General features: G+C 31.6%; 1 protein-coding gene across 1 annotated transcript; it reads left to right on the top strand.

Moving 5' to 3' along the window:
• Positions 1–2,092: 2,092 nt before the first annotated feature.
• Positions 2,093–7,592, top strand: LOC120012414 (disease resistance-like protein DSC1). Its single transcript, XM_038863839.1, has 7 exons — positions 2,093–2,662; positions 2,771–3,860; positions 3,980–4,267; positions 4,883–5,623; positions 5,706–6,403; positions 6,648–6,991; positions 7,073–7,592. The coding sequence occupies exons 1-6, from the start codon at positions 2,187–2,189 to the stop codon at positions 6,688–6,690; spliced, it is 3,336 nt and encodes a 1,111-aa protein (XP_038719767.1). The 5' UTR covers positions 2,093–2,186; the 3' UTR covers positions 6,691–6,991; positions 7,073–7,592.
• The last annotated feature ends 7,800 nt before the right edge of the window (positions 7,593–15,392 follow it).

Here is a 15,392-nt window from a genome sequence, read left to right on the forward strand (position 1 = left end):
AAGTGTTTTTGAGAATTTTTAATTGACATGGGTTTAATTCGACAATCAATTATTTCTTTGACGTTAGTGTGTTTGGACAACCATAACTCACTCGTTTGAACTCTGATTGAGACGATTTGTTTAGCGATGGAAAGAAGACTCGAATACCCACATAGTTGTGTCTAATATATTTTTCTTAATTAGAACATTTTAAAGGTCAAATCGAGACTCAACGTTTGTGAGTCGAAGTTGTGTTTCTAACATTATTGTGCTCGACATCAGTGTAGTCGGGCAATCATAACTCACTCATTTTAGCTTCGATTGAGAAGATTTTTCTAGCATTCAAAAGAAAACTCAAAGACCCACAAATTTTTATCAAATATTCATTTGGAGATCCAAACATTTTAGGGGTAAAGTGTAGTCTCAAAGTTTCCGAATTGGAGCTGTATTTCGATGTCAGTGTGTTCAGACAGTCATATAACTCACTCGTTTGAGTTTCGATTGAGACGATTTTTGTGGTGTTCGAAAGGAACTTACTGTGGTGCTATGTGGTGAGTTGCAAAACTGTGGTGCTGAGAGTTGAGTTGTACTGAAAAAAACTATTAGGTGTGTTACTAAAAAAATTATGGTCAGGTAAGTTGATGCGCAATTTAGCGTTTGGATGAACAAAACTGTAGTAAGGTGAAGTATTAAGTGAATTCTGTGTAATTTTGATTGTAATCTATCCTAATAAATTCTTTTGAACAGCGTTTAATTAATTTAATTTTTTTCCTTGAACATTTTATCTTATGATGAATTAATTTTCAAATAATTTACAACTTAATAAAGGAGTAACTATTATTTAAGATAATAGATATTTATCCTCACCAATACCCATAAATCATAAGAAAAGGTTCAAGCATCCTTCAATTATTGATGCAATCGGTTGTAATATATAACATAGATTATTGATGCAATCTGTTCAAATATTGTTAATAAATATTAATATAACGGGCATTGTAGGATTTCCAGAAAAGAAGTTGGGGTATAATTGGAACTTTCATGTCATTTTCGTAACTTATCCTTCCGTCTCCTCCGTCCATCTTCCTTTCCGCGTTGTGTCCATTGAAGTGGCTCCTAGGTGTTTGTTTCTATCACCACCTTAACTTGGTGAGTTATGAGCCCACCGGGATGCTTTGCCAAACATCAAAACTTGTCAAACACGACAATATGCTAGGACCTACTAATTATCAATCTTAAAACAGAACCAACCAAATTAACACCAATAACATAAGAGGCAATTCATTCAATATAGCTTCATCTTAAATGGCGTGTCCCTATCTTTGGTCAAGTCACATCTCATCTCCATCAACCATAACGCGTCTTTTTTTTTTGACGAAAATTAGCATACGATGAACGTCACTTGAAATTGTCTTTGATTCTTCACCACAAGGAAAAGTAGTAGTGTTTAATGATTGATTGACTAGGAACAACAGTTGCCTCCTATATTTTTCTCACGCAAACTATTATTATTGGTCTAAGAGAAATTTTATTTACACCACCAAATTTAACTTACAAATTTACATCTATATTTTATAAATTTATTTCAAATATTTAATGAATAACCTAAACTACCCTTTACATACACTCAAATCTCAAATCATGCTTCTTCTAACCCTAACCCTTCCTCAAAATCAGACCTTGAAGGAGGCACCGTATTATGGTTTGGGGTCCCTCTTTTCTCTTACAGTGAACTTGAAGAAGCCACAAACCATTTTGATTCTGAAAAGAACTTGGTGATGGAGGTTTTGGAACTGTACGTATTATGGTATGGAGATACATACATATATACGTCCTTAGCATACTTTTTTCAGATGGTGTGTAAATTTTTTTTTTTGTTAGCGAATTTGTGTGTAAATTTATAAGTATCTAATTCCATATGTAAATATATGTTCGATATTTTTTTTTGATAAAAGGGTATATTTATCATTCCAAACAATGATATATATATATATATGTAAATAAATTTTTTAAGAATATAGTGTAAATTTAGTAGATTTTGTGGTGTTAATAAAATTTCTCATACTTTAACCTTTGGAAAGTGCTAAGAAGCTTGAGGAGGCGAGCTTCTTTATAACCGTTTCCCTTCCTTTATCCAAAATCTTCTTTACTTATGAAAGACTTAAAAAGACTTGAAAGAGCACAACTACTCATCTTTGCTTTTAGTTATGGCTTCTTCATCTACTCCTACTTCCACAAATCCTATTCAGCAAAAGTATGATGTTTTCGTTAGTTTCAGAGGGAGTGACACTCGTGACAACATTACCAGTCATGTATATGCTGCTTTGTGTCGTGCAAAAATTAAAACTTTCATCGATAATGATCTCAAGAGAGGATATGATGTTTCAGATGCTCTTCTCAAGACGATTGCAGAATCAAAAATCTCACTTGTCATTTTCTCTGAGAACTACGCTTCTTCCAAATGGTGCTTAGATGAACTCTTGAGAATCATGGAGTGTAACAAAGAAAATGGACAAATTGTTATACCAGTCTTCTACAAAGTGGATCCATCACATGTAAGAAACCAATCAGACTCTTTTGGACAAGCTTTAGCTTGGTATGAAGGTCATCCAAAGATACATACATGGAGGGATGCTTTGACAAAAGCTGCTAATTTATCTGGATGGGATTCTCATGTCACAAGGTAATATCTTTCTTTTGTCTCCCTTCTTGATATTCTTAAGATTGCAATAATTATTTTTTACGTTCAAAATTAGTGTTTAATTCAGGTTTACTTTTTTTTTCTTTTCAGGCATGAGGCTACACTTATTAAAAGTATTGTAACAGATATTTTGGGCAAGCTTAATTACACTTCCTCAAGCAATTTTGGTAATCTTGTTGGAATGAGCTCTCACTTTGAGCAAATTGAGTCACTACTGAGCATGATTAATAAAGATGTTCGCATCATTGGACTTTGGGGAATGGGAGGTATAGGTAAGACAACACTTGCTAGAGCTTTCTTTAACTACAATTTTTCAAAATTTGAAAGGCATTGTATTATTGAATATGTAAGAGAAACATGTGAGAAGCGTGGGCTAAGTGAATTACGAGAAAAACTTGTGATTGGATTACTGAAGGATGGGAACTTAAATGTAGGCACTCCTAATCTAGGAATTCCTTTTATAAGGGATAGGCTTTGTCGTATGAAGGTACTTATTGTTTTGGATGATGTTAGTGATTTTCAGCAGATTGAACTCTTAGTTGGCTGGCATGATTGCCTTGGTCCAGGAAGTATTGTCATTATAACAAGTAGGGACAAACAAGTGTTTAAGAATGGAGTTGATAGGATCTATGACGTTCCAGAGTTAGATTACAATGAAAGTCTATGTCTTTTTAGCCAATACGCTTTCAAACAAGAGCTTCCACCAGAAGATCATCACATGAGATTGTCAAACAGGGCAATAAATTATGCAAAAGGTCATCCTTTAGCTCTTAAAATCTTAGGTTCCCATCTATGTGGAAGGAGCAAGCAAGAACAGGAAAGTGCATTGATGAAATTAGAGAGAAACCCAAACATAGCTGTGCAGCAAGTGTTGCTTATCAGTTATGCTGGATTGGACCACCAGGAAAAAGATTTGTTTCTTAATATTGCATGTCTCTTTCGAGGAGGGAGTGTTAATGAAGTCAAATGGTTCCATGATGCTTGCAATTATTCTACGGATATCGAACTTGCTGTGCTTATTGACAAATCTCTTATAACTATTCGAACGGGTCGAATATGGATGCATGACCTACTACAAGAAATGGGTCGACAAATTGTCCGTGAAGAATCAAAAGAGCCAGGAAAACGCAGTAGGCTGTGGGATCATCATGACATCTGTGATGTATTGACAATGAACACAGTAAGAGCCTAATGCAGTAACTTTGTATTTCATGTGTAACCTCGCCCGTAGAAATTCATATTTTTTACAACATTCATTTTGTTTTATGTCATGACTTCGTTACTCACCTTGGTCTGTAGGGGACTCTGGCAGTCAAAGGAATATTGTTGGACATGTGTAAGCTAAAAGACTTGAGCATAAATCCAGTAGCACTTCAGAGGATGCACAATCTTGAGTTCTTCAAAATCAGAATCCATTTGTCCGCTGTGCGCCTTCTTCAAGGCCTTAAATCTCTTCCTAACAAGTTAAGATATTTGTATTGGGACAGATACCCTTTGACATATTTGCCAATAAATTTTTATCCGGAAAATCTAGTTAGTCTCAAAATGCCTAACAGCTGTGTTAAACGATTGTGGAACGGAAGACAGGTATACCTTTAAATTTTTTCTTGTCATGGATTCACAAATCATAAATTCTAGATTCCTCAAAAAAAAAAAAAAATGTAGTGACGTAGGTGTGTCATGGAACAATTTTTTTTCTTTTAATATATTACTATAAAACCAAGCATTCTAAAAATTGATGAACAACGATTAGAATCCGAACAATTTGTGTGTAGTAGGTGTGTTTATAATCTTTCAAGCTTCCATAATTTTTTATTCATAATCCATCTTAACGAATTGTTCCATATGGTAGCGTTATTTTGGTGCTTTTATTACAATTATTTTGCCTTACAAATTACCATATAAAATATAGTAAAAATTACTTAACTTTGAAAAAGTCGTGTGAAACGGAAATAAATCCTTAAAAGACCATGGATAACTCCTAAAACTTTTTTCATAAAAGAAAAAAAAACCTCCTAAACTCGAAAAATGATTAAAATCTTGTGCTTTATATATGTTTTCCGCGAAATTAAAGAACCCAGTATTTAGTAGATAGGTTATGTAGAGTGTGAATGAAATATTGAGAGAACATTAAGTATATAAAATGTTTTTATACTATTTATGATGTAATGTTTGAAATAATATTGTTTATGATTGTGGCAGAACCTTGTGCACTTGAAGGAGATGGATCTCTCTTTCTCGAAAAACTTGATTGACATTCCAGACCTCTCACTGGCTACAAATCTACAAAAACTGCTTCTTTATGGATGTTTTCTTATCAAGAAATTTCCAAAGGTATCATTGAAAATCCAATGTTTAGGTTTAGGAGGGACTGCAATCGAAGAAGTTCCATCAACAATCTGCAATCTGAAATCCCTAATCTTGTTGGAACTTGGTGGGAGCACGAGGCTTAAGAATCTCACCAGCATTTATAAACTGAAACCACTCTGGCATTTTGGTCTGTGTTGTCCATCGAAGAAAAGGGAGCATCAACAAGAAGTTAATATACATCTGAGGGAGTTAACTGACCATCTTGTTTGGTTATCTTCGTTGCAAAGCTTAAATCTCTCTAGAAACAATTTTCAGAAAATACCTTTTGCCATTAAACAACTTACGAATCTCATATTTCTTAACCTGAATGACTGCAAGAGGCTTCAATCACTACCTCAGCTTCCAATGAATGTCCGATGTATGTATGCAGCGAATTGCATATCACTAGAAATGGTGGCAAGTCCTTTATCCACAACAGCCAGAGGAGTATTTGACGATCACCAAGATTATATTTGGTTTGATTTTGCAAATTGCTGTAAATTGGACAAAAATGCAATAAACAGCACAGCAGCAGATGTAGAATCGAGGCTGCGGCATTGGGAAGTCACTTATCCTGAAACTTTATTATCCAAGGTCTCTCTCTGTCTGTTAGTTTATCTCTATCTATATTTATACAAGTATATTTTAAATTAAAATTTCTGATTATCATGTGCAGAATACTGGAGCAGCCTGTATGGTGTTTTCAGGAGGTGATGTTCCAGATTGGTTCGACTATAAAAGCAGCGGATCCTCACTAACTGCAAAGCTTTCTCCACATTGGTGTAATGATGAGTTATTCTGCCTGATTTTTTGTGTTGTTATTGAGTTCAAGCAGTTCCCTAGTTACTGCAAAGACAATGATTTTTACTATAATTGCCGTATAAGAAACAAGGTAGGTGACAGCTTCAGTGCCAATGGTGATTTTGGGTTTACTTGGAGATTTGAAAATGCTATTCAGTCAAGTCAAGTCTTTTTAGTTTATGATCAATCATTGGTAAATAATTGGAGGATAACTGGAGAAGCATATGATGGGGATGAGATCTCAATTGAATTCTGCGTTGGAGAAGATTCTATAAACTGTTGTACGGTCAAAAAGTGTGGCGTCCATTTGGTGTACACTCAAGAAATAGAAGATAGATATTGTGGTTCAGTGATCCAACCGAACTCTCTTTGTGGTGATCTGACCCAGTTCTCCTTGAAGCAATATTATGTGGATGACGTCAAAGAATTAGTGATACAAGATGCTAAAGATAATGTGAGCAATCCTGTGGAAGATTCAGCTTCAGTGAGAAGAAAGGAAATGGAAACTGTTCCACTCATGTTTAGAAATCGTACAACTTCTTTTGTTTCAACAGGAATAACTCTAAAAGATTGGTACGGAATATGATCCAGTTCTCATGCTTCATTCAAATTTCTCAAGCTTTTTTTTTTCAACAAAAGGTTTTTGTTAAAATGTTCTTTTGCATGTTGTTCATAGTCTGTTCTGTTATTATGATACTCTGCTTTCATTGTCTCATATCTCAATCAGTCAATTGTTTATATTTTCCAAACTTGTCTGTCTCTTACTTGCCTTCAAAGAGAATGTTAACTAATATTATCTTATTTTCGATGAGTGCAGTTCTTTTACTAGAAGCTCAGCAAAGCAAAGGGCGTCGCCATGACCATCGCTTGTGTAGATATTTTTATTATGTTTTTTTTTTTTGAGGTGAAAATTTTTTATCCGGGCCTTCTTTAAATTTTTTTCGCTATAAAGTTCGACACTTTGGAACACTGAGATATCACCCTACTTAGACTGTTCATTTTCCAAAAGGACCAAAACTCTGGCCTCTGGGTACATGTTATATGGAGAAGCTGGGTTGTGTACGTTAGTCTTAGCATTACTGAAAACTTGATGGGTTGCACAAGCTGGTCGCAAGATTTGGAAAGTGGAAACTGCAATCAACTTAAGTGTTGGTTTGAGAAGTTTGTACTTTGCCCGAATTTTTTTTTTTTTTGAATATACTATGTCATACATTCTAATGAAACCTTTTGTGTATCATGCAGATTCTCATGTAGTCTGATTTGATAAGGCACGAAGAAGATTTGCATGACAACAATGAATTCAGAGTCTAAAGAGGTATATTACTTTTGTGAAGGTTTGGACTTGGTTTTCTGGAAATTTATTTCACTTGATGTTGGATTCAATTCCTTTTCGTTACTGAACGGGCCGTAAAGAGAACATTTTGATGCAAAGCCAACGGTTTGCAAATAATGATTAAGCTAGAAAAGGATCCACATGCTGGATTGCATTAATTATTGATGGCAAAACTCTAAAATATGCTATGGAGGATGATGTGAAGCATCAAGTGTTTGGGATTATTGTGGGGTATTGATAAATTATTAGAGTTTTGTTTGGTTCTCAAGATGGCATTTTTTCACCATTATTTTCTCGAGGTTTATAAGCATAAATACTTAAAGGCTACCAGGTTGAGGCTTTCTGTGCATCACATATATACGTTTGTGATTATATTCTCTCCGGAAAACTACATTTATTAAGATGCAAAACTGCTTATTAACACATGTATCACCTATTACATTTTGGCACATGTATCACCTATTACATTTTGACATAAAATTCTTCTGATCCTTTGTTGTCTTCATTTTCTTTTCTCTTTTTCTGTTTGTGATTATTTTAAAGCACATTAAAATAGGCAATATTATATCCATATACCAAATTATCAATCAATACTTCTATTACATATATCCAAGTCTCTTTCAATTTATTACAGCTACATAAAACCCACGTTAGCTTTGTACGCAGTGATGCTAATTAGACACAATGAAATAAATGGTAGATTGATGTTAAAGTAATCTCTATATATGATATATTGCCAACCTTGACCCAATCAAGTAATTATACTATCAGTGGCTTCAATGTTACACTGTCTAAGTTGTTCAATATATATGAAGTGTTGCTTCAGGTGCATCAACTGCGATGTTTCATGTAGACTTACCTTATTCTTCAAAAGACATTATAAAAAGCTTGGACTGATAAATCTGTGTGGGCAAAATGTATTTAGGGAAAAAAGGAAGGAGAAGGGCAATGCGGAAGTTTTTATCAATAAGTAAATGTATAGGAGGGTAATTTTGGAAAACACTAAAAAATGGAATATATTTTCATTTTATAAATCAAACACCTTAATAGGAATACCTTGTGATGACATTACCACAATTGGATTACTTGTAGATGGATTACAATAACTATCGTAATACATTGAACCAAACGGGCCCTCAGAGAAATCTTAAAAACACACTGAAATTGCTTAACTACCCAAAAAGTAATCCATCGAAATGTCCAATTTTGAAGCTGAAAATGACGACTTCGCCGTTAGCACCTACGGTGTTGGGCCCAAAACAAGTTTTGTATATTGATTTCAAATATGTATTTTTTTCGAAATCTAACAAGTATTTTGAAAGATAAAATATTTTGAAATTTCGTTTTAATTATCCTCTCTAGTTTTTCTTATTGCTAGGGTGTGATGTAGCCTAAGATGAATATTACAAGCTATTTGATTTGATGAATGCATGATTTTTGTTCAATGATTATTGTCTTTAATTACCACACTTATAGTCTATTGTTTGTTTGATTGTCTGATCACCAATTGAATGCTCAATTAGGCTCATCTAGCTAGGACTAAGGAATGAATTTTGGCTCATCTAGCTAGGACTAAGGAACGAACAAAATTCATATGTCTTAATGGAACCAGAATTAAGGAAATAAATTATCGACTGCTATGAACAAGGTTTAGGGGATTGATTGTTGTTATAGTTTTTTAGATTGTAATGAGTTATTTGCCTTGGGTTAATGACTACGAACCGAACAGGATTAATCCATTGTTAATAATATTTGTTGGCACGGCGAACGAACGAACCTTCATATTTAAGAAAGAATCAACCTTTGAATTGGAACCATAATTGTGTGTTTGTTAATTGAATGCTTATGATATGATTGATAGGTGACATCATTACCTTAGGCTTCTTTCATCTCGGTGATCAAATTATGAATTTTGCTTCTTTGTTAGTTTAGGTTACTTCTCATTCTCTCACTCTCTTATTTTCATTCAATTCATTCGTTAAGTTATGTACAACAATGAAATTAACTTGTCTCCGTGTGGTCGATCTCGTATTTGCATACATTGTGTTATGCGTACTCTTGTGTATTTGTGAGAATTATTACATCACCTAGCGCTATCGAAAATGACAGCGTTTACTTGGACAAAATATGACTTGTGTCTATACATTAAAAAAAGGAAGTTTTGTTAACTATTTTCTAGTCTTCTTCAAAGTCTATGGCAAAAACGTATAGTGACATGTCATTTAAGATGAAACCTAATTGCATTATTATAATTGCTTCATCAATTTTTTTATTTATTTGTTTATGTAGTAGTTGTGGAAAGAATAAAAAACAACCATGAACATATAACTATTCTTTTGGCAGTGTCAGAGAAGGAAGATGTGACTTTAGAACTAGGCTTACCCACAACAATCAAAGATTAAAAATTGTTAGTTTGTGATTTTTGTTAATTTGTTTGTGTTATCAGTGTAAAATGAAAGTTCCATGCTATTTCTAAGATCTCTACAAAGTATATAAGAAAACAAACAATTTGGAGAAAAATAATTGCAAACTTCCTTGTCAAGGATGACTTGTGCCTATGCATTTCAATAGTTGTTCAACTCTTCCTCTTGTTTTTTTATAAACAAAATTGAAGTTATTTTAATTATTTTTCATGTCTTCTTAATTGAAAATTTCAATTTCACTCATGATAAATCAATGAAATTCCAATTATAATAATACAATCTCATTAAGTTTCAGTCATGATAAATCATATTAAGTGTGTAAGAATATTCTTATGAAATTTCATAGCAAACGGAGTACAAATGATCACTCAAACAAATAATATATCTATTCTTTATAACAGTAAAATTTGTATGAAATTTCATAGCAAACGGAATGCAAATGATCACTCAAACAAGTAATATATATGTTCTTATAACAATAAAATTTGTTTAAATCATTGAGATTTTCAATCATAACAATTTCATTATGTTATTTTTTATTATAAATTAATATTTTTGTGTGAATTTTCAATTGTTTTTGGCTTGGATTTGATGGTTTAAGGAGAAAAATCGGAGTTGTGTTAAATTATATGAAAATACTCAATGTGTTTTAATTTTTACTTTGCAATCGATTACCTTTTTCAAGGACAACTCAAATGCTTTTTCGATTGAACTAGAAATTTCATCATTCCGTTTTTTTTTGAAACACAATGGAATTACATCATGAATGCAAAAATATTAGAGTTCAAAGTTTAACCCTCAATTCTATTGTTTTAACCAACTACAAATATGTTATAATATCCAATTTCATTGAAATTGGATTTCAAATGATAAATTACATAGTCTATACTATTATTTCATTGTCTTCAAAAACAATGAAATTTCATCATAAATGCATAAAATACTCGGGTTCAGAGTGTAAACCTCAATTACATTCTTTTAACCAACTACAAATACGTATTTATATCCAATTTCAATGAAATTGGTTGTCAAAATGGTGAATTTTATAGTCTATATTGTTATTCCATTGTCTTCAAACACAATGGAATAACATCTTGAATGCATAAAACACTTAGGTTTCAAAGTTTAACCCTCAATTCTATTATTTTAACCAACTCTAAATATGTTATAATATCCAATTTCAATATAATTGGACCTCAAAATGGTCAATTACATAGTCTTTTATTACATTGTTTTAAAAAACAATAAAATTTCATCATGAATGTATAAAACACTCAGGTTTCAGAGTGTAACACTCAATTGAATTGATTTAATTAATTACAAATATGTTCTAATGTCCAATATATTTTTAAGAACAATGACACAATGGATTATGTAATACAAGTGGTCAATTCTAAATGTTTCTCAATAATATACATGTTGACCTATCAAATTTTCGTGTTTTCAAAATAAACAAATGATATTTTTCTTGCAATACGTTTAATTACATCGTTTTTAAAAAAAGAACTATAGTAAGAACTCATGATGTTAGATGTAATTTCATTATTTTTGTATTCAAACAATAATTTAACTGTTTTATATGTAATTCCATTGTTTTATGTATTCCAGACAATAATTTCATTGTTTTAGTATTACAAAAAACAATTTCATTGTTTTTGTACTACATATATTAATTCTATAGTTTTTCAAAAATAATGTAATTAACGCATGAATCGTTAAAACATATTGACAACGGGTTTTGTCAGAAAAAGTTTTACACGCTGATTTTGAATATGAAATTTTTTTTGAAATCTAATTACATTTTGAGAGAGATTATTTTGAAATTTCGTTTAAGGAAAAAATTTAAGAACTTACGATATCAGCGGTGTGTGAAAGAATTTATCGACTGGTTGTTTTAAATAAGTAGTGGTATTTTGTACATAAAAAAGATGAATTATACACTTTGCATGTCATGTGCTTAGTCAACATTGCTACCTAGAATACAGATACTTAGCGCTACCGAAAATGACAACATCTTCTTGGAAAAAATATGACTTGTCTTTATACATTACAAACGAAGTTATACTGGGCAAAAGCGCGTTATGGTTGATGGCGATGGGATGACGATATGGCTTGAACACGTATAGTGACATACCATTTAAGATAAAACCTAATTGCATTATTTATAATTGCTTCATCTATTTTTTATGTAGTAGTTGTGCAAGGAAGAAAACCAGCCATAAGCACATAACTGTTCTTTTACTAGTGTCAGACAACGAAGATGTGACTTCATAATTAACTCGATTTACCCTCAACAATCGAAAATAAAAAATGGTTAGTTTGTGATTTTTATTTGTTTTGGTATTATTACTATAAAATGAAAGTTACATGCTATTTCTAAGATCTCTACAAAGTGTAGAGGAAAGCAAACAACTTGGAGAAAAATAATTGTAACTTCATTGACAACAATGACTTATGCCTATGCATTTCTATATATATTTTTTTAGTTCTTGCTCTCTTTTTTTCTCACAAACAAAATTGAAGTTATTTTCAACCTCTTCTTAATTGAAAAATTCAATTTCACTCATGATAAATAAGTGAGATTTTCAATCATAGTAATGCAGTCTCTTTTAAGTTTTAATCAGGATAAATCAAATTATGCATCTAGGTATGTTCTTATGAAATTTCATGGCAAACGGAGTACAAATGATCACTCAAACAAGTAATATAACCGTTCTTATAATAGTAGAATTTGTTTAAATTAGTGAGATTTTCAGTAGTAACCAATTCCATTGTGCTATTTATTTTATTATAAATTAGGTTTTTCTTTGTGAATTTTTAGTTGCTTTTCGCTTGGATTGGTTTAAAGAGATAAATTGCAGTTGTGTTAAACTATAGGAAAATATTTAATGTGTCAATTACATAGTTTGTATTATTATTACACTGTTTTAAAAAATAATAGAATTTCATCATAAATGCATAAAACACCATGGTTTCAGAGTGTAATGCTCAATTACATTATTTTAACCAACGACAAATATGTTCTAATATGCAATATATTCCAGTAACACAGGACACAATGAATTATGTAATATGTAATACAAGTGGTCAATTCTAGTTGTTTCTAGTGGTCAATTCTAGTTGTTTCTCAATAATATATATGTTCAACTATCAAATTTTAATATTTTTAAATAAACAATGAGATTTTTCATGTTGTACACATAATTACATCATTTTCAAAAACAAATGAACTACAGCAAGAACTCATGATTTTGGATGTAATTTTATTGTTTTATGTATTCTAAACAGTAATTCCACTATCTTTTGATGTAATTCCATTATTTTCCGTATTCTAGACACTAAATTTATTATTTTAATATTACAGATAGTAATTTCATTATTTTTGTACTATAGACATTAATTTGATTGTTTTCAAAAATAATCTAATTAACGCAAGAACCGATAAATTATATTCTTTATGGGTCTTGTTTGAAAGCGTTTTACACGTTAATTCCGAATATGAAAATATTTTTTGGAAATCTAATTGTATTTTGAGAGATAAAATATTTTTGATTTCATGTACGAAAAAAAAATTAAAAGACCTATGATGTTATCAGGATGATGTCAACGGTGTGTGAAAGAACGGTGGCAATCAAAATATATTCATATTGTTCATACAAAGAGGAAAGGGGTGGCTCATCTTTTTCATGGAAGAAGAGGTGGAAAATGACTTCAATAAAAAAAAAGATTTGTTTGGAAGAAAATAAATTACGAAACAAATTTGACTTTAAAATCCGATCCAAAAATAAATGGCTAGTTCTGAAGTCACATCTTCTTTTCTAAAACCACCAAAAGAACAATGATATGGTTCTGGCAGTTTTTCTTACTTTCTTCCATAACTACTACATAAAAAACTAATAATTGATGAAGTAATTATAAATAATGCAATTAACTTTCATCTTAAATACTTGTTGGAATGGTGAGTTTTTATATAAAAATTGGTGATACTAAGTAAATCAAGTGTGCTCTTGTGAAGAAGAGTTGGAGAATTACTTCAATAAAAAAATTTGTTTGGGAGAGAAAAAAGAAACTTGTTTTCATATAGACTTTGAAGTCGTCTTATAATAATAATATTTGGACCGAACCAACTTTGTCACTTCAACTAAATTTCATTAGCATTTCCTTGCTCAATAAAATAAATAAATAAATGGGTGTTAGGGGGTATGCTACCAAACACATTATACATAGTTTGGTAAAGAAAAAAAAGTAGTTTTGGAGTCGCAACTTCCCTTAAAGAAAAACAAAAATGTCCCCATATGACTTTCTATCCAATCCATAAAAGCCTAGTTTTGCCTTGTGTGAAACTGCAAACAATAGTTATATGCTTATGGCTGCTTTTCTTCCTTCCACAACTACTACATAAAAAAATAAAAAATTGATGAAGCAATTATAAATAATGCAATTTTCCACAAACTACTATATAAAAAAATTGACAAAACAGTTATAAATAATGAAAATTTCCACAACTACTACATAAAAAAAATTGACGAGGCAATTAACATCGTCATCCCATCTCCATCAACCACAACGCGTTTTGCTCTATGCTTTGAATAGTCAGCAAGGCTTCTTTACTGTTTCATTTTTTAATGTTTATCGTCAGGAGCAAAGCTAGGACTTAAAGTGACGGGGGTCGTAGTGGCGGACAAAGGATTTTATGTCACTATTTTGGATCCTACATGTTCCAAATCATTAGCGACATAGATCCGCATTTTATGTTATTGATTTAACATGAGAGAATTCCTCCCATAAATATTATGCAACCAATTAAACAAATTTTTTTTTTTCTCTTAAGAGTAAAAAGAAAGAAGAAAAAATACAGAGAAAAAAATAATTACACTATAATTATATTAAATAATATAGACATATTTCTTAACATATTATTTCTATTTGAAACTACACAAAAAAATTATAAGGAAGTTTCCATTATTTTCCCCAAGGTGTTCTCCTCTACACTTTGAAGAGATCATAGAAATAACTTGGAACTTGCATTTTTACACATAAAAAAGGGGTAGAGTATAATGAATTTTGTTATCAAACCGTCTAAATAAATAAAAATTCATCATACGCCCTATTGATCAATTGACTATCGAAGCATACTGATGAGAATCCCACATCGAAATGTGAAGTGTTTGAAGTCTATCTTATATGAGAGGACAAACCTTCTATTGTCAAGCTGAGTTTTCAATAGAGAGTTAGACCCAAACTTATGATGTTAGATTTTGGGCCCCCATCCCGTGTGGCTGGTATTCATCACATACACATGACATTTAAATTTATTTTTTTTGGAACTTTTAACATTACTAATTGAACCTTTTAGTTTTTTGAATTTGACAGTCAAACCCCTCAACAAATACGAAAACGTGTGTCCCAGGTGGGTCATCTTTTAGTCCACTTACAACTGGGACTTAAAATGACAATTCAGCTTTTTTCTCAAACATTAGCAGACGTGGTCAAGTGTACTCTTGTGAAGAAGATATGGAGAATTACTCCAATAAAAATTTTTTGTTTGGGATAGAAAGGAAAGTTGTTGTCATCTACACTTTGAAGTCGTCTTATAATAATAATATTGGTACCGAACCAACTGTGTCCCTTCAGCTGCATTTCGTTAGCATTTCCTTGCTCATAAAAGAAATAAAATAAATGGGTTCTTGAGGACTTTCAGTACTCCTCTCCAATTATTAGCTGCATTTCGTTAGCATTTCCTTGCTCATAAAAGAAATAAAATAAATGGTTTCTTGAGGACTTTCAGTACTCCTCTCCAATTATT

This window comes from Tripterygium wilfordii, chromosome 13 (genome assembly GCF_013401445.1).
Source record: "Tripterygium wilfordii isolate XIE 37 chromosome 13, ASM1340144v1, whole genome shotgun sequence".
Classification (NCBI taxonomy): Eukaryota; Viridiplantae; Streptophyta; class Magnoliopsida; order Celastrales; family Celastraceae; genus Tripterygium; species Tripterygium wilfordii.